The sequence below is a fragment of the Netta rufina genome (genome assembly GCF_964035555.1).
Source record: "Netta rufina genome assembly, chromosome: 14".
Classification (NCBI taxonomy): domain Eukaryota; kingdom Metazoa; phylum Chordata; class Aves; order Anseriformes; family Anatidae; genus Netta; species Netta rufina.
This window is the reverse complement of record NC_140137.1, coordinates 16,317,698-16,338,170: the sequence shown is the minus strand read 5'-3', so window position 1 is coordinate 16,338,170 and position 20,473 is coordinate 16,317,698. Positions and strand designations below refer to the sequence as shown.

The 20,473-nt window shown below is 45.7% G+C and overlaps 2 protein-coding genes across 18 annotated transcripts in view; both read right to left on the bottom strand.

The window, feature by feature from the left end:
• The window catches only part of KLHL3 (kelch like family member 3), a 118,471-nt gene that overhangs the window by 41,193 nt on the left and 56,805 nt on the right, over positions 1-20,473 (bottom strand). For 3 of the 17 annotated variants that reach the window (XM_084295233.1, XM_084295241.1, XM_084295240.1), the window contains exon 1: positions 3,721-3,852. The exons of 13 other annotated variants lie outside the window; for them this stretch is intronic. In XM_084295233.1, coding sequence (XP_084151359.1) covers positions 3,721-3,734 — 14 coding nt within the window. In that variant the 5' untranslated portion in view covers positions 3,735-3,852. Of the gene's footprint in view, positions 1-1,144; positions 1,250-3,720; positions 3,853-20,473 lie in introns of those variants that run through there. One more of the 17 variants, XM_084295242.1, reaches the window with a different exon arrangement.
• HNRNPA0 (heterogeneous nuclear ribonucleoprotein A0) lies at positions 15,906-17,581 on the bottom strand. Its single transcript, XM_084295159.1, has one exon. The coding sequence runs from the start codon at positions 17,189-17,191 to the stop codon at positions 16,235-16,237; it is 957 nt and encodes a 318-aa protein (XP_084151285.1). The 5' UTR covers positions 17,192-17,581; the 3' UTR covers positions 15,906-16,234.

Genomic DNA, 20,473 nt, shown 5'->3' with positions numbered 1-20,473 from the left:
GTCAATCAGAGCCCCATTTCCACCACGCTTCTCCTCTCACCAGCAGGGGCTTGGCTCAAGCTGCCCGCAGGCTTGCCGCAGCTCCCGCCTGAGCACGGCCGCATACCAACCCACGGCAAGGTATTTTAAACACCCATAACCCGCAGCTCTGCTGCGTGCATGCATCAACCATAAAGTTGGGTTGCCTTAGCTACCAGCAGTAATTACAGACGTCTTTGTAGATTATGTGAAAGAATAAAAGCTCTCCTTCGAGCTAAACTGTCCCCTTGCAAGATTATCGCCGCGTGGAGAGCTGCTAAACCCCAGGAACAAAAATCAAGGCTCTGCCAAAATCAGTTCTGAGACAGGCTTTATGGGAGCCAGAAGTTCACCCTAAAGGAGGGGCAGTTTCCAGATGAGCTTTCCTTCAGAGCAAAAGGAAAACACCACAGAGCACTGGGGGGCTCCGGGAGCCGCTCTCGTCTCCACAGGCCCAGTGCTGCCCTCACGGCCGGCCCCTTCAGCCTGGCATCTTCATGGGCACTTCGTGTCTCCATGTTGAGGGATGAATGATATATTAGCTGCGAATCTCCAAAGCCTTGGGCACTTCTTTCTGGGGTACTTTACAAACATCACTGTAAAATGTCAATCTTTCGTTTCTGACAGGTTTGGCATAGCACCGATCGAAAAATTTGAAAGGTACCCAATAGCAGCTACAAGTCTTCAAAGCTTAAACGCCACATTAAGATAAATTAGGACTAAACCATTCATTTAGTCCTGAAGTATTTTTATTTCTTTACTGCAATAATTCTTTAGAATCGATGACCAAAGTCATGGAGCCAACACATTATGCCCAACAGTGTTATTCCTCGAGTCAGACACACAGTAAGAAAAGGCAGTCAGTGTAGCAGCATATTTATGAAATCTTAATTTCTGAATTTTTCTTTATGTATATGCAAGACAGTAAAAAATGTGACTGGAGGAGTTCAAACGCATGGATTTTAAGAGGATTTCAAAGAAACATAATTATTAAAACATTTAAGATAGAGCATAATGGAAAAGATTTTTAAATAGCATTTTTATCCTATTTAGTTGAACTTTTTCAGTGCCTACATCAGCATGGAGACATTAACTTAGACAAATACATAACTGGCACACAACTTACCCCCAGAAGTACATATCAATGGAGACAGAAGACCCCAGGGGAAAAGCAAACTTCAGGAACTACTGAGGAAAGTCTTCACTGACAATAATGGCAGCAACGAAAAATAACCCAAGTGACAAGAATAGCATCTGCTTTCTCCATATTTCTCAAACAAATACTGTGAAGAGGCTACCACCACTCAGAGAGATATTTAAAAATCAGATTTAAAAAAAAAATTTTTTTTTTCCTTTCCAAACTCAAAAATCTTGCACATAAAGTCTCAGAGTACCAAGCCCAATCAGACACCATTACGCGTTTTCTCCATAAAATGAAAGTCTCCATCAGCACAGTAAAAAGAATCAGTCAGGATCCTGGGATAACTTGTTGCCAGATGCGTACATTTCAGGTTAAATCCCCCTTGCCCACGGCTGCTTCTGCCCCTGTGCAATGACATGGGCACATGACACCACTGAACAACTCAGATGTGCAAGCTAGCAGGATATTTGAGTCCTGGCAGGCTTGGGACCAGAGTCAGAGGTGATGCAAGCACCAGTAACGTGTTCCTCGTGAACTACAAAAATGGCAAATGAAAAACCAGGGGGAATGCTGCTGTCATAAAAGCCACAGAGTGTAAAATTTAAGGCCTAATCTGCATGACATATTTTTGAGTCGAAATGCATGGCAAAAGTACAAAAACAGGAGGAGAACCTTCCCACGGAGCCGCCAGCCCACTCACCGCCACAGCACTTATCAAGCAAGGTCATTTTCTAAAGCCTCCTCTCAGGTCTCGTTCAGAGCAGGCAAAGCAGCTTTGCTGCGGTTCTATATGACGTTCCCTTCCCGACAAGAAAGCAAATTAATATTTCCAGCTCTCCTTGCCAGGAGTCAAACCCCACTTTGTTACTGCCTGTGACCACCTCCAGGCTTCCTTCCTCTTCCCAAAAACTAGAAATGAAAACAGGAGTTTGGATAAGCATTCCTCACTTCCAGAAGCAGACAGCACGCCAATGGGGGCAACCAATCCTTCATGTCCTAAAACTGGAAGAGTCTGGAAAAAAAAAGAATGAGGCAAAACAACCCAGGCACCTTCCAGGTGACTTCTTCCCCACTGAATCCCCAGCAAGAGGCCCCCGTGCGATATGGGGCCCAATATGTGACAGTGCCAAGGATGAGCACAGCCTGGGGATACCAGAACAGCTCCTCTGTGTCCTCAAACACAAGGCTCATTTACATAGACATAAAGGGAAAAGAAAAAGAAAAAAAAAAAAAAGAAAAAGAAAAAAAGGAAAACATTCTATGTTTTCCTAACATCTTTGCCTAACATCTAACACGACAATATAAGATTTCAAGGCACTAGAAATTAATACCTGGATATAAATATCTGAATTAATATCAATAGCTGGCCATTCATGACCTTACTGGAAATAGAAGCTGTACAGTGTAATTTAGAGAGACATGATGGTTGTGAAAGGGTGCGTTGCACATTAAATACTCAAAGAATTGCAATTCTGGGGTCGCCTAAGGGTAGAAAGCCCTTCAGAGCCTGGGAAGTAACTCTGACAGGCTGCAGCAAGTGCTGCCCTTCAGCTGAGGGAAAACACCCACAATTTAGGGGTTGACCCCAGTTTAACTTTCCAATGTATCATATTTAAACAAAACTTGTGTCAAGCCCTGAGGATCAGTGCTACCAGCAGGTCAAGCCCCCTCTCTGTTCCCCCACCCCCTGCAAGGTCACCAGCACAACTTGAGAAGGAAGCGCTCAGCGTATCCTGTTTAAAAGAAAAATACAAAAAAGAAACAGCTTAGTGTTTAGCTTGAAGCCATACAAGTGTGCTTCTGGTGTAGGAAAGGCACCCAGACAGCGGGGAAGAAGAAGGCATGCAGAGAAGGCAGCAAGCGCCGACCACCTCCCTGGCACCTCCGTAGTCCCTGAGCAGCAATAATCTCTTTTATGCATTCAGCGGGCATCAGGTCGGCTCAGAGCATTTCTGCACACAGGTCTCGGAGCTAAATCATCACCTTGCAGGAAATAAAGTACATATGGCCCAGCAAACGTGCGAGGAAGGCACAGGATCCGCTCCTGCCTGCCCTGCCACTCATGCGGTCTTCCACGTAGGCACAGGTACATCGACCCCCGAGGCTTCCCAGGCGTTACAGACTTTCATTTATTAGCCATAAAGCGCCATATACCTGCAGGTATATTAAACCTCTGCTTTAATTCCCAAGTCAGCTGCCGGAGGTCCAAGCAACACACACGGCAAACACAAGCCCAGCGCTCCGCGAGGTGCACGAACCGCTCCCACGGCACGCCAGCCCCGCGCTGCTTGTGCTCCAGGTGCACAAGCCCTAATTTTATTATTATTGATTTTTTTTCTTCTTTTAACCACCTCCTGGAGCAGCCTGCTTGACCTCCCTGCTGCCCTCCAGCACCCCCCCTGCGGCGAGGCAGCCCGGCACCGTGACACTGCAGCATCCCCCCCCCCCGGCCGGCGCAGCGGGGATGCCACCGAGGGGGTGGGCAGCAGGGGAAGGAACCCCACCTTGTGCGGCGGATCCCAGCCCAGCAGGGGCCCGCAGCCCCCGAGCTCGGCACCCACCTCTCCTCCTCCATGGTGCGGCGCGGCCGTGCTCAGCGCCCCGGGCCCGGCATGGCTGCGAGCGGCCGGCCCCGGGCCGCGTCCTCCGGGCGGCTGCCGAGCGAGGCGTCCCCGGCGCTCCCCGCCGCAGCCACTGCAGCCCGCGCCGCCCTCCTCCTCCTCCTCCTCCTCCTCCTCTCCTCCTCCTCCTTCTCCTCTTCCTCCTCCCCCTGCTCGCTCGTCTCCGAGCAACAACAGCGACGGGGGCGGCCGCAGCTCCGCCCGGCCCGGCCCGGCGCTGGGGCAGGGCCCCGGAGCAGGTGGGGGAGCCGCGAGGCCTCGGGCTGCCCTCAGCTGGGTTCAGCTCGGGGGTAGCGGAGGGGCTGTGGTGAGGCCAGGAGGAGCCCCCAGCCCAGCTGGACGAGGTTCTTGTAAAGATGGAGTGCTGGGGGAGAGATTCCAGCAGTGTGGGCGGCCTGGGACAGGAGGGAGCGGGGGGATCGCAGTGCTGTGGGCAGCGCTCCCCTCCCTGCCCTCGCTGGAAGAAACGACGGGCAAGCGACCAAGGCTGTCCTCAGAGCTGCTCCTGCCCTTCTTTTCTCCTTCCCTACACGAGCAGCAGCCCCTCTCTGCATGTTTTCCAGTTTTGCCAGTGCTGCTGATTATACAGATAACGGGGGGCTTCTGGATTTGGGCCTTCTACAAAGTCCACAGTCCACCAGGCGAAACGCTGCTGCGCAGGGAACGGGGCCCTCTTGAATTGCTGCTGCTGTACAGCCTGGAGGACTGGACCAGGAGTTGCTGTTTTCACTCTCCTTAGTACAAATAGAGGGCCTTTTGCATATACTTTTTCTTTTTTCATTTTATTAAAATAATTTCCTCAATCTTATTCTGCTACAATGAGGCCCTAGAGGTTAATTATACAAAGACAAGAACAATTGCTTTCTTCATTACTTTTCTATTTACAAGATGTGCTTGTGCAGTGGAAAGAGGTAAGTAGAAGTGCCCAAGAGATTTCTGTTGCAAGATGCCATTCTTTTTTGTAAATAGTATCACCCCACCCTTTTACATTTCTCCTCCAGTCCTTCTTTGTACCAAACTTCCATACATCCCTTAAAATATATCAGCAATAACAATTTCATAGATTTTATTGCACCTTCCACACGAGGATTTAAAGAGCTTGTTGAGAAACTTAACTGGTCATCATTCCCATTCTTCAGATAAGAAAACCCTAAACACCTGGAGGCTAAAGGACTTTATCAAAGCTGCACGGGGATGTAGAGTGCTGCTGTTTAAACACCACTTGGCAGTCCTCCCATAAACAGAAGAACTACAAGGCCATGAAGTCAAACCTCATCCAGGATTCAGGTAAAAGGAGTGATTCCTGCATTTTCCCTTTGAGAATCCTGTTAAACTAATTGGTTTAACACATTAGATCCTCAAGGATTTCCCAAGAGTCTGTGCAGTCTTACAGTCTTGATATACAACGTGCAAAATATGAAGACAAGTTCAAATCAGAGAAAAGGCAGCAATACTAAAAATAGTAGTAATTTATCTAGAAAATGAGGGCTGAAACTTGTTTCCATTGAGTAAGTCCCTTGACAGTCATAAAATGTTCAAATGCAAGAGCAAGTCCTGAAATTGCTGCTAAATACCTGTGTATTTCTATTAACACAGTTATTTAATAACAAAATAATATGCTTTTACCACAAAAATCTACACTTCAACAGCCCAGGGTACGAGGCACATGGGGTGCACCAAACCAGCAAACCTGCTTTGTCCAGCCAACACTGTGCTCTACAAATGCCCACAGCAAACACAGGAAGGTAAATCCCAGCAACAGGAAAGAGCAAACCAGTGAGTAGTCACAGCTGGGATGGAAAAAATGCATGTTCCAGTAATCACAGACTACCTTTATAGTAGCCTCACAAAATAATCGTGCCTGGAAAACACCCCAATATAAACATTTTTGGGTTGTTTTTAAGTACAGAGAATGTTATCTTGAAAAAAATACATTTTTTAAAAGGAGTTAACAACACTTGATGGGTGGAATTGTTCAAAAAATCCTAGTAGGAAGAATTTAGGACTACCTGGGCTATCTAATCTATTCTCAATCACTGGCAACCATATAATGACACTCAGTTTTGAAAGGTGCACAGAACAACCATGCAGTCAGTACTGCGTACCGTGGCCTACCAAAACCTTCCCAGATACCCGTGACAACCTTCAGATCTATAGTAGAAGACCAAACCCCACAGCTCTAATGAGCTGCAGGGAGATGAGGAGAGATCAAAGCACTGCAGTGACCCTACAACAGTAAGGAACTACTTCAATAAAAATGCCAGGAATGGAGATGATAAAAACATTCCCTGCTGATCCGATTCAAAATTCTCACCTGGCCCAAAGTCTGGCAATTTGCTTTAACTCTGAGTTTGTCAGAAAACCACACTGAGTGTTTTTAAGAATTTAATTCTGTGAATAGCACCAACATGTTCAGACAACACCCTGTCAAACTCCAAAGCTTCAGCAGAAGCCAGAAAGACCTCCCCTCCCCAAAACCCAGCAGCAAGTACTCTGTTTCTCTCTGCATCAAGGTGGAATAAAAGTCTTCTCTGTCTCTGCAAGGCAAACTACAGGAGCAATGAATCACAGGATCATAGTTTAAAAATCAGTGCAAACAGTGATTCAGTAACAAAGATACCTCAGCAGAGAAGCCCTGAACATGTCCTACTTCCAATTATCAAAACCCAAAGCTGTTAAGTTTTAACTGGATGATTCCCTTCTTCCTTTTATGATACTCCCAACATACCACCAGCCCTCCATGTTACCAAAGCACTGCCAGAATTTAGAGCTCACCACTTTTACATTAAAAAAAAAAAAAAAAAAAAAGGCAGCTCAAGTTTATCTCCTGCAGCAACCCAAAGGGACCCAAGGCTGAAAACGAAGCTCTAGGAGACCTTCTGTGTAGGGACCTGTCCTGAGCTGGAATCACCAGTGTTTTGAAAGCTTAAGAGGTAAAAGACTCCCACCGAAGCAGTGCTTCCTGAAGCATGTAAGGACAGAGGCCGGGAGCACCCATCTGCACCCCCCGGGCCCCAGGAAGGTCCTGCTCCCAGCAGAGCTGCTGCAGGAGCTGTCACCGCTCCCAGACTCTGAGCCTGTTGCCCTCTGCTGGCAGATGTGCAATTTCTGCACTCCTGTCTGCCACACTCCGTTGAAATTGGGGTTTATGAAACATGCTTTCCTTTAATCTTTAAAATGAATCACCATACCTATAAGGACAGTGTTCTTTCTCCAACAGTTTCATCATAACAACACCAGCTTTACAGTAATAACCTGGCCACCTTCACCCCCAGGCTGTTAGTTCTGGAGCACAAGGCATTAAATTGCTCGCCCTACCCGGCAGTAACAATTAGCAGAAAACGGGTCTTCCTGCTCCTCCTCTGACTCTTTCCTGTAAGCATAAAAAAAAACTGATGTCACCCACAGGCAGCGATGTCAGCAGCATGAGCTTCCTGCGGGTTATCGTGGAAGATTCTCAGACAGATTTTGATTTAGAATTTAGCATGCAAAAGGAAAAATTACATGCAGGAAGAAAGCTGTAAAAACAGCTCTTGTGGACTCTTGGACAAAGGTAAAGGCCAGTATTTGGGTGGCCTAAATGCTATGTCCTTCTGCCTAATGCTGCCTTCGTTTTGATTCCCATTTCTGCACCGCGGGGAGACTTGAGCAAAAGTTTAAGCTGTGGTCCAAATGTGGATCATTTTGAAGTGATTCTTTTTTAATATATCCCTTAATTCTTTCACAACTGCCCTTGGTAATAAGGGGAAGCTACCCATACGTTTCATAAAGATGCTGCATGGCTTCATGTCTCTAGCAGTAACTCAAACCAGCATGAACAAAGCCATGCTAAGTCAGGACATCCCTGCCCCAATCCAGGTCTATTCACTCCTACTCCTTGAACACTTACTGCTTCGCTCTCTTCTTCATTTTTTTTTTCTTCAAAAATGACTTTTTTTTTGTTCTCTGTGAAAGCCAAGCAGCAGCCCACCAGCCTGGTATTGGAACACAACATGCTGAATGTTAATGTGAAGGAGTAAATCACATCAATGACACTCATGAAAATTTTGGCAAGACTGCTTCCCATGGACACATTATTTCACCTGAACAGAAAAGGCTGTCTCATGCAGCGTGCCTTCCTGGCAGATAACATTGTCCCTCAGTGTTTTCTGGGCAAACACCTCTTTTTTTTTTTTTTTCCTCTCAATCTCCATAGCAATTCAGAATGGGAGTTGTATGCCGAGTGTTCAGCTCGGTTTCCTGTTTGCTTAGCGAACATTCACAGTGTCCTTCTCAGGGCTCAGCTTTCTCATCCTCTCTCCACACAGAAATGCACTCTGCGGGGAAGAAGGAAAACACGCTTAGAGAAGGCACCAGAGAGCACAGGGCACCAGCTGCTTGCAACACTTCTGGCCCAAAGCAGCTCTGGCTGACACAAGCCCAGCTCTTCCTTCCCAACTTTCCTTCCAGAGGTGGCATTTCTCAACTCTCTCTCAGTTGGCTCCCACATGCATGGAAAACAAGAGCTCTGCGTTGCCACCAGCTGCACACAAACCCAACCCCGCGTTTCCAAAACACGCGTGGTGCTGATTCACACCTCGAGAGGCTTGAAAAGTAACGCAATACCTCAGAGCAGAAACTTAAATTCAATCTGGTGCTGGGCGAGTAAAAGAAAAGCCCGGTAATGATTTCCAAAACACACAATTACAGATTATTTAAATGTATTTAAAGTTCCAGAAAATAACAGGTGGGCTTCAGGTTACTCACTGCTAAGGCTTGAACACTTTCCTTGTGCTCATGAGGATCTCTCTTTTCAGGAGCATACATAACTATGAAAACACTCTGGCAGCAGCAGTCTAGCACTACTCTTTCAGGATGTATTTTACTAAATACCCTTTGCCAGAGGCATCTGAAATTACAACCACAACCATCCTGCAGTCTAGCAGTGATCTATGGTGAGAAGTCCCGAACCTGCCCTCAGGACACACAGAAGCTCTCCAGTAAAATAAGCATCGTTATTCCAGCAGCAGTGGAAAGAATTAAAGAATCCCAAATCAAATCACACAGTGAAGGATTTTGTCACCTGGCAAAATTAAATGACAACTAAAGCCTGAAACAAGATACTAGATTACGTCTGGAAAAATAAGATTGGAAATGTTTGAAGGCTCTGCAACCCAGCCAGGGAGCAGTCAGTGAGCCTGAAACCAGAGGACATCCCTTTTAAGGAGGCAGGAGACCTGAAAGATGAAATAGGAGTAAACTGTTTCAAAACACAGCCGAGAGCACTGTGCTTTCATACAATAGCTATAGGTAAGCACAGCCTCCTCCCAGAGCCATGCCCTGCCCTTGTTGCTGTAATTTGTTCATCAGGGTGTGTGGCTGAGAGAGGGAGGCTTGCCACTGAACCTGGGTTAGCATGAGTAAAGAAAACAAGCTGATTGAGCCATAGAGAAAGAGAACAAGTAAAAGAGAGTGAATCTCTGCTCTTAAAAAAAAACGTGCACATCACACTACAGCTATACTGTGATATCACAGTCTCTAAAGAGCTTTCTTTTTTGAGAGGTTATTTTTTCTTCTTTTTGCTCATGCAGATTTAAAAAAAAAAAAAAAAAAAAAAGCTTTGTTTTCTGGAAGTTGGGACCAGACTCTGATCTTCTTTCAAATCAGTGCCTGCAGTCGTTACACTCATGCTTCTTCCCACCAGGATTTTGTGGAAACCAAGTTGTTTTTTTCATTTGTTTGTTTGTTTGTTTTTTACAAAGTGGAAGCAGACAGTTGTACAACTGTAGAAACCAGCCAAAGCTACAGAAATTGCAGAGGTGACTAAGATGTTATTTGTCTTTCACATTGAGTGGGTTACATACCAACTGGCTATTTGCAGAGGCACCTCTCCACATACCCTCCAATTCAGAACAGCACATTTCCAGCAAGTACAGGGCTTCTGAGACACCTAAACTAGTCAGCAATTGCATGCTATAAAGCAACATTTTAACAACAGGTATTTTTAGATTCACCAGCTCATTCTGCTTCTAAGGATTTTTTCCTGCGAGGTTCATTACTGATACGTACTTTGATGTTAGCAAGCAAATGTGCATCTTGCCGTGTTTGCAGCTAGAAACTGAATAGCTTTCTAAATTGGTATCGATTCCTTACTGCCTTGCACATGAAGAGAGATATTTATAGTTGTATAATGAATGTAACCTATCAAAATTATAGTTGTACACGCTGTAGTTTATTTTCTTTTTAAGGAAGAGCTGTTCTTACCAAAAGTATTTTCCATTTGTGAAAGCATTCAGGAACGAAATGCTACGTATCGGACTAAGAGGGTTAATATGCAGATGCCTCGGACAGATGGCGTTATTAGTCTGCCTGGGCTCGGCATCTAGTTTTCAAAGTTAAGGAGCTTTGGTTACTTGGATGTCTGACAATCTGAGAATAGCCAGGGCTCTAAGCCCGTTGCATCCACAACAGCAATATCCAACAGCGCCTACCGGACTTGGAGTGCAACTGATTTCTTGTTTGTTAAGATCAGCTGCACTGAGGGCACTTAGCAAAAACCCTACTGCAACTTTTAGTTTAGGGCTCCTGCTGGCAAAGGCTGACCCAACAACAGAGACTTCTACTTGAGGGTTTTTTTCTATCCTGACTGCCCAACCTAGACCCGAAGTGTTTCATCTTTTTAACTGTGTTCAGCCTATTCAGGAGATGCACTTCAGGAAATAAAAGAATCTGAAGAATGTCTCTCTTCCTCACCAAACTACAGCTTCTTTACAGCCCTTGCTCTCTCAGCATTCCCCTCACACTGCATTACACTTCTTCCCTTTTTTCCTGTTTTCCCCACGAGATGGATTAGATGTTTTTAAGGGGGAACACAGATATGATTAAAGCACTCTTTGAACCACACAAAGAGAGGTATTAGCTCTAAAGTGACTGTATTTCCTTCCCTTTGTATATTACAGAAATCAAAGAGCTCTGGGAGCAGAAAATGCAGAAAGGACCAGGATTTGTCAAAGGAACATCACAGAGGAAAGCACCCAGTTCCATCAGCTCCTTTCAAAGTTGGAGCATACAGGTAACCGACAGAAAACTCCTAGGTAAAGATACACAGGAGAAAACCTTTCATTTTGTTATAAGACATACACCTCTTACACCAGTCAGTACTTGCATCTACATTAGGAATAAATATTCATTAAAGGTAAGCAGAAGTAGAGGTTCTGTGCATGGGTGCATACATGCACATACCAGAAATAAAAGAAGTGTTAACACTTCAGCAGGAGACCTAAAAAACCTCTTCAACAAAAGCAAACAGTGCTTGTTCAGGCTAGCTCAAAACTCCTGCTAATGTTCTTTAATTGTGAAATACATTTTAACGCAAAGCAGAGATGTAATTGTTTATTTATGAAATACAAAAATAAGCAGAAAACTCATCTTTAAGAGATGCATACACCAGATGACAGAATCCATTACACTAAAAAAGATTTAAGGTTTTGTAAACTGCACCTATGGCTAAGGTGAACGATGGCAATTTTCAGTTACACTTCAATCAATTAATATTAAAGGTATTATTATATAGAGACACACTTTGAAAGAGACGTCAGAAATGCCTCCTCCCTGTTTGATAGCTTAGATAGCAGCAGTTCACAACAAGATGTATACCACACAAACGTGGTACAAACTGTTGGTAATGTGCTAAACTCCAATCCATAGCAGCTACCTCTCAGGAGAGGCAGCCCTTTTTAAAACACTTCGGTAAGCTACCTTCTGTTAGGAAACCAATTATCTCGGACTGTAGGAGCAAAATCCTGCTCACAAAAACATACCGCGGCTCTGTTTACCAGGCACACAACAGAACTCTGTCCTTAAGAGTTTTGTTGTTATTTTTGTTGTTTTTTTTTTAAACCAAACTTCAGCATTTTAGAGCATTCTGAGGTACGCAGACAGAAGCTGCTCTATTTTCCTACTTGATTGGGAGGTTGGGGTCCCCAGCACCACTCGGGCTTAGACCCTTTTCAGCAGCAGCAGGAAAGCCATTTTATTGTGACAATAGTATCAGCTGACAGGGCAGGATAATAAACCTCCGTTCTGACCTGCACTACCCACTTTGGCCTTTGAACACTAAATGAAAGCAAAATTTGCTTAACGGGTCGATCTAAGTAGCAAAGAACACCGTAAAGCATCTGAGAACCTTAAATTACATTTTTAACCACCTTCAATATTTCAGTCTCACTCATTAAGGCCGCTGTACGTGCACACAAAGTATCTGGTCCAGTTCAATCGCATCTCCTAAGTGCTCCCCCACCAGCAGGTCCCAGGACATTCTCCCCCATAACCAGAACTGGGAGCCCGAGAGCTAACGGGCTGCAGCTGCACCACTTGCACCTACTTCAGGACACAACAAAAACCCAAAGTTTCAGTTCTGGAGAGTCAACATCATCCACTTAAGTCTCCTACACAAGCCCAGACAGCACACAGCTTTTATTTTGTAAAATTCTTACAGCTGTAACACACTTTGTGACCCACGCAGAGATTATTCTTTTTGTCAAAGCTGTTTCAGCTGCTGCTCCTGTTCTAAATTACCTTCTCATCATCTAATGGTGAAAACAAAGGAGATGTATTTCTACTGATTTGTGCAGATACCAGTCCATTAACCACACAGGTGTCGAGCATCTTTACAATGCAGTAGGATTTTAAAAAGTGTATAGGCTAATTTTAATGATAGAAGTGGGTAGCCTAATTTTATTAGCCAAATAAAATTTACAAGTCATACCAGATGCAGGATGAAGAACAGGTTATGCTTTGGAGTGACACGAATACTCTTCACTCTCACGGAAACCATGTGCACATCACAGCACAGCTGTACTGTGATACTGCAGTCTCTAAAGAGCTTTCTTTTGGAGTTTCTTTTTGCTGATGTAGATTAAAGATAAAAAGAACATCCGTGTTTTAAGAAACCTACTGCACTTTTACTTTATTCAGCTTCAAAAGTAAAAAAATTGCTCTCACTTCCCATTTCTGACAGGTGAAACCAACAATCCTTGAGGGCCTTCTGCTCAGGAATGAATGAAGCTATTAATTTCAGACACCTCTATGCCAGAACTAACCTACAGACTAAGGTACAGCAAACTGAAGTTAACCTTATTTCCATCTCTCTAAGACCATCCCAGTGCAACTTTGCAGCCTAAAGCTTTGTTTATGGAGGTCAGAAAGTTACTGTCATTAAGCAAAGCTTTCACCAAATGTCTTCCTTTTACTATTTCTATTACGTATCTTCCTTCCATTACTATATCTTCCTTTTACTATTACAGTATTATTACTTCCTTTTACTTTTACAGATAAATGCTCAAAGAGATTCTTTCAGTCATTGTCTCTTTAATGCTACCCAGTATAAATTTGTCTCTCTATATTCCATGCTACGACCCAGCATTACTGCCCCTTATTAAACAACCGCTTACATGAGCCTCTAAAACATCCCCAGCACTGTCAGAGCGGTGTTCTTGCGCCCTTGAGGCAAGAGGTCAGAGCAGACCAAGTCCCAGCAACTTGAGATGCTCACCACAAAACATTTTGAAGGACACCTTTGTATGTTAACACAGATCTTTTGAGAAACACACGAGGTAGCATACTCCCTGATATAGGTGCAATTTCTGGGATCCACTTTTTCTTCTGTAAGACATTAGTCCTACAAGAGGACTGCTACATACAATCAAATAGCATGCTTCAGCACAACTCTTAAAATCAAGCTGTAACTTGGCAAAACTGTCAGATTTCACAAATGAAAAATTAAAAAAAAAAAAAAATACTTGTTTCTAGTATCAACCGGTCCTTTCATAGCACACATGAAAAAAAAAAAAAACACAAAGCTACAGCTGGTCACCAAATCTTTATCTCCTGAGTCAAATGACAAATCACATCACATTGGTGAATTTAAGTGCCTCCCTCAGATCAGGTTGTCCCTTGGTAAGATGAAGGCAGCCCATCTCACAGGGACCACATCACACCCAGACTAACAGAACACCTAGAACTCAGTAGTCCACTTTAGCTACAAGAAGGAAAGCCGTGCTTCAGGTGAAGTTCAAGGATGACCGTCCAACATGGGTTTAGAACACAAAGGTACAGTAAAAAACATTCAAGCTCAGTGAATGAAATAAAACCAACCTCCTGCTGCTGCCCTGACAAGAGCCGGCACTTCACCAGTTGCGGTGTTTCACAAATACTTCTCCGAGGCGTCATGCACTGTCAACAACACATCGCTGATACTGGTTCACAATAGAGGCTGACAAGTGTTTGAGATTAAAAAAAAAAATTACAATATAAATGCAAATTACTTGGAACCTATTTACAACAGCTAAGCCAAAGAGAACCAGTTTCAGTGCATAAGAGCCACAAGCTATCACACTCCAGAGGAAACTCTGCTCTTGGTTTAAACCCCAATGATACCAAAAGGTTGTCCCGTTCACGTAAGCAGGTAAGGAACTGAGTTTACACTAGTTTTGTTTCTAATAACAACAAAACCACTCATTTCAACTAAAAATCAGTGTCAGGTTAGCCCGACATTAAAGACTGCCTCTAACTTGAGATTTCATCCAAAATCCTTCAGCCCAGCAGCGCAAATCCTTAGATTTCCCTTTCCACTGGAATCGGAGGGCATTATATACCTATTATCTTGCACACCTGGCACAAAGATCAGCTTTTAAGGTGCAGTCCCATAAAGTATCTAAGTGCTTAAAAACCTCAAGCCAAAATAACTTTGTACTTTTTAACTCCATGCCCGGTATCATACATACGCTGACTCAAGCATATAAGGAATTCAATTCTTTATTTGATATCCATAAACCCATAAACGTTGCTATTCTATATTTCTATGCAGGAAGGCAGTTTTCCCCTAAAACATTATGCTTTTTAATAAACAACAAACTTTAATTCTATTGCGTGAAAAGGGCTACAAATATACAGTTGTTAAATCAAGCAGACTACACAAAGATTTTTGCTTTACAACTGGCACCTATGTTACTGGTACACTTAGCTGGCTCATTTGTCATAGCACTTTGCCCAAACAGCTTCGATGATCACTTTCTGAAATATATGGGCAATTGCAATTATTTTAAGAATAATGATAATGTGCTGAGGCAGGTACTGCAAAATTTTTTTTTCCGGTTGATACTCATGGAGCCCATCTTTATTCGCATGCAGATTTCGTTTCACTCTACACCAGTCATCTAATGGCATAAAATAACTTTCGAGTATCTAGTACAATCGTCAGCAAACCGATTTTATTCCTGCCGTAACGAAGCCTGCAGCAGCGGCTCTGCCATCCTGCCGGTAGATGGTGCTGCAAGAGATTCTAGGGGAACTTTAACGTAGGACAATAGTTGAGAATGAAAAAGTCTGTTAACCCGGTACTATGAAAACAAGAATGCATTTAATAGAAGGGATCAATATCGACCCTTTCCTGTAAGGAATCGTACACAGACAAACCAATAAGAGGACTTGAAACTAAGCAATCGGAAATTCTGAACATTTTATATGAATGAAGCACATGCTTAACACAAACTATTTCTTCAAAACTACACAGTACATACGTTGATGGAGAAGTCCTATAGAAAAAATTGACCAACCATGTCAGCACGTCAAACTGCCTAGTACAAGATGGTGGATGCACACAAACTGCGTGAGAACGAGTAATTAAAAAACAGACCACATCCACGGATTAGTACTTCAAAAATTTCTCTGTCGAGTGTTTGAAAACCAATAAATCCGCTGGGGGTAGCAAAAAAGTCGATCAGGACCTTTACCGGCAATAAAACATTTACTCTGAGTACACAGAGACTTTAAAGCAGAGAAACACTTGCTTCAAACCTAGAAAAGCCTTAAACCGTACGGAATGGATCCTAGGAAAAAAAATTAGACATGTAAAGGTCAATGAACACAATGATTTATTTAAAAAATAAAAAACGTAAAAACGATTTTTTTTCCTCCTTTACAGAAATGTTAATTTCAGTCATGGGATCCGAGTAGGTTTTGTAGAAAAAAATGTAGTAGCCAGGTATCGAGTCCTTACAACAAAGAAAATTCCCCCGTAACCCTCCCCAGGTTTTACTCCAGATCAGCAAGATGCTTCCCACCCCGTACCCCCCCACCCAAAAAAAATAAAACAAAAAACAAATTAAAACAAGACATTTTTCGTTGCTAGTATAAAAACGACCAAGGTCCAAGTAATAATAAAAAAATAGAGTCCATCAATGACTGTAACACAAAGTATGTGTGTGTGGGGCCCAGTCCATCTTCCGAGAGAAAAGAAGTGGCACGGGCAGCAGAGGCGACCCCCAGGGGGCATTTAGGAGCTGCTCCCCCAGCGGGGAGGCATTTAAAAGGAGCTGCCCTTCGGCGGGCGAGGGGAGAAACCATTTCCAAGCTGCCCCGTGCCGGAGGGAGGGCTCTCCACGCCGCACCCCCCGGCGGCTACGGGCACTCCAGCTCAGAAGGAGCCGCCCCCGTAGCCTCCCCCGCCGTAGCCTCCTCTGTACGGTCCACTGTTACTGCGGCCCCCCCAGTTGCCGCCCCCTCCTCCTCCTCCTCCGCCGCTCTTCATGGGCCCGTAGGAGGACTGGTGCTGGCTGTAGCTGCCGAACCCGCCGTACCCGTTGCCGTAGTCGCCTCCTCCGCCGCCTCCTCCTCCTCCGTAGGAGCCGCCGCCGCCGTAGGAGCCGTACCCACCGCCTCCTCCTCCTCCTCCTCCCCCTCCGTAGCCGCCGTAGCTGTTGTAGCCGCCGCCTCCCTTGGCCAGCCCGTTGTGGTCCCGGTTGCCGGCTCCGCCGCCGCCCCGGCCCCGGCCTCCTCCTCCTCCTCGGCCTCCCCGCGAGGGCCTGGCCGCGCCGCCGCCCCCCCCGCCCGCCTGGATGTCCTCCTTGGGCACGGCTTTCTTCACCTCCACGCGGTGGCCCTGGATGGGGTGGAACTTAACCACGGCCGCCTTGTCGGCCGCGTCGTGGTTCTGGAAGTAGACGAAGCCGAAGCCGCGCTTCTTGCCGCTCTGCTTGTCGGCGATGATCTCCGCCTTCTCCACCGGGCCGAACTGGCTGAAGTGCTGCACCAGGTCCCCCTCGGCCACGTCCCCTTTGAGGCCGCCCACGAACAGCTTCTTCACCTTGGCGTGAGCCCCGGGCTTGGCCGAGTCCTCCCGCGACACGGCCCGCTTCAGCTCCACCGCGTTGCCGTCCACGGCGTGAGGGGACGCGGCCATGGCGGCGTCGGCCTCCTCCACCGCCGAGTAGGTGACGAAGCCGAAGCAGCGGGAGCGCTTGGTCTGCGGGTTGAGCACCACCACGCAGTCGGTCAGGGTGCCGTAGGCCGCGAAGTGCTCCCGCAGCCCGGCCTCCGTGGTCTGCACGTTGAGGCCGCCGATGAACAGCTTGCACAGCTGCGAGTTCTCCATGCTGCTGCTGCTGGTGGTGGTGGTGCTGCTGCCGCCGCCGGGAGCGGGGCCGGGGCCTCGCCGGGGCCTGGCTCCGAGGCTCCTCCTCCCGCCGGGGGGCAGCGCCGCCGCCGCTCTTCTCCCCCCCGCCTCCGTCTTGCCGCCTCTTCCCCCGCGCGGCGCCGCTTCAGGGCTGCGGCGCCCGCCGAGCGCTGCCTCCCCCGCGCCTCGCCTCGCCTCACCTCACGCGGCCCGGCCGCTCCCGCAGCGCCTGAGGGGGGGAATAAGGGGAAAGGGGGGAGGGGGGGACCGAGGGACGGGGCCGGGCTCGGGCACGCACAAAATGGCGGCGGCTGCTCCTCAGGAGCTCGCCCGGCGACTGGTGCCCACACAAAGGGGACGCCGGGAGCTCCGCCCGCCCGCCCGCCCGCCGCGCCACGCCCCCGCCGCGCCGCCGCGGCCAATCGGAGCGGGGAGATTGGAAGGGGGAGGGATTAAAGTGGGGATTGACGGGCGCGGCGGCGAATGGCGGGGCGCGACCTCCGCCGCGCGGCGGCTGAGGGGGCGGGGCTGGCTGTTGATGGACGCGGCGGGCGGCCAATAGGATCGCTCCCTAACGGCCGGCGGCGCCGGGCGCTCTTCGCGCGCCTCGCTCAGGGGGAGGGATGGGGAGGAGGAGGGGGCGGGGCCGGCCCGCACCGCGCACTGCGGCGGCAGCCAATGAGCTCTCTCCTTCCCGGCGCGCGCTTTCTCCCCGGCGGCCCCGCCCCTGCGGGCGGGAGCGTTTGAAAGGCGGGGCCGGGGGGGGCTGAGGGGGCGGGGCCGGGGCCGCCTCAGGAGGGCTGTGGGGTCTTTAAACGTAAAGGCCGCGATGATCAGCAATCAGCTCCGTTAATATTTGCAATATAGTAACCCAATTTGTATTAAATGGCGGTTTTCTGCTATAGCCAAGCCTTTTAAGAGTGACACTGACAGGAATATGAAATCCCCAAGTCTGACTGCCACTCACAGGGAAAAACACCGTGGGTTTGGGTCCATTTATCTCAGTGCATGAGCAGACACAATCATTGTGGCTAGTTTAGAAAAGAAAATAGGCCTATAGAGTCACTGAAATATCTCTGGTTTAAGAATAACCATACCCTACTCTGTTAAAAAAAAAAAAAAATTCCTAGAGGCTGTGTAAAAGTTCCGCACAATCACAGGAAATACAGAAATACATTTTGCCTGCTCCTTATCGCAAAAACTGTGTAGCCCTTCCCAAGCTAAAATAATGGCTATTTCACATAGAAAATAATCCATGAGAGATTTATAGACTGTTAATAATTTTCAGAAAAAAAAATAAGAAAAATTTAAAAGAGCTAATTATGGCCACCAAGGAAAATAGAAGGCATTGTTATGGCTCCCTTTCCTCCCTGAAACAAGAGGCACAGGTAGGCAAGGAAGAGATCAAAGAAGTCCCTGCTTCTGTCAGCAGGAGGAGGAAATGAGGGCTTTCAAGATGTGAACAAATCACTGGGGAAAATCAGTAGCCGACCACATTCAGATCCAACCCAAACGTTTCCTCTTCATTTGCACTTCTGACTGGTTGATTTATGAAAAGGAACAAGCGAGGAAAAACCTTTAAAATACATATACCCACCTCTTGTGGGTACATATAGAAGCGTCTCCTCTGATCCTACAGAAAGCCTTAGTGGGTAGGACCCGTTCCTATGAACCGTGTGTCCCTCCTAGCTCCTGAAATGAGACTTTTCCATCTAGTTGCTGTGAGCTGCTGCAAATGTGCGATACACAGCACCTATGCAGGGGGCACAGAACCAAAAGAAGTCTCACGCTGTGCATGTGAGACGTCCCTGGTCTAAACCAGACAACATTCCTGCAGCTGCAGAAGTTTCCCTACCATTGTTTCCTTATTTGTTTTTTTTTTTACTGTTTTTAATGACATATGATTAAATACCTAATACCAATTTATGTATTTTGAAGTTCTTAGGCAGACACTGCTAAAAACAAATACACACTCTTCTCCTCACAGGGCAGTTGCAGCATTAAATCGTTTCAATGCTGATAGCAACGTACAGAATAAAAACACATTGTGTAAGCAGTTCATTTCTAACACAGGCTGATGCTCCACCTGGAGCACCACCTAAAGAAAATGCACTTCTAAACATGAGTCACCAGTCAAATAAAGCAGTGTGTTAAAATGTCCTTGTGGGATATTTTAGTTAGTATTTGAATACTAGAAGGAAGAAAAAAACATATATTGTTTTCAGGCATAAAACATTTGATTTATTCCAGTAGAAAGCATACTACCGAGATCCACAGGAGGGCATCACTGCTTAAGAGATCTTAAAACAGGAATTTGAATAGTTCATTTCAGGCATTGAGCTTTCCATGTTATTATTTATTCTCAGTAAAAACTGATACAAAATACATCATTAAGGAAATCATTATAGCATTTTTTATTACTAAAGAAATATAATTCTGTGATGCTGTTTAATTAGTCCAAATTTCTAAGATAGAAAAAGATTACTGAAGGAAAGACCTCTAGGGGCAATAGAATGATATTAAGAAGTCAAAAGCAAATAATCAAAATGTTTAGAATTTAAGAGTTAACACCTTGTATAAAAACAGAGTAATTGCCTTTTAATTTGTTTCAAATCCTTTAATCTCATTTTTATCAGTGCTGTTGGCTTCCCTAATCAACATGTGTTGTTGATTTGCTTGTTAGAACAATTTAAGTGTATCGATGGATTTTTTTTTTTAATGAATTTAAGTACGCAGATTTTTAGTAATGTAGTGCAATCCTCTAGATGTAGGTTTAGTTTTAACTTTCGGCAGACAGAATGCATATTGAAACCTACAGGATTCCTTTGTGCAGGCTGTTTGCAGAATGAGTTCTCCATTGGCATTATGCTCTTTGAAGACTATATTAACATTATTTTAATACATCCTGGCTATACAGATTTCATCCAGATTTTTTCTAAACATGCATAGGCCAAAACGGTCTATGAATAAAGGGAACTCAACCATAATTTCCCAGATCACTTGGAGATCTACACACATTCAGGCAAGGTTTTTTAATTTAATCATATCAGAGGAATTATAAAAGACTCTTGGAAGTTTCACTCCCACCAAATCAACACCCCAGGCAGAGAGTAATTTTGCAGTTAATAGGAAGAAATTTTTGATAAAACATGCAGCAGCAACAGCAACTTCCCCATCCTGGCCCCTTGCTTAAGCTATGAGCGTGAAGAACTTCTTAAAAGAGATAAAACTTTCCTTGAGAAAGCTATTGTGTTTTGTTTG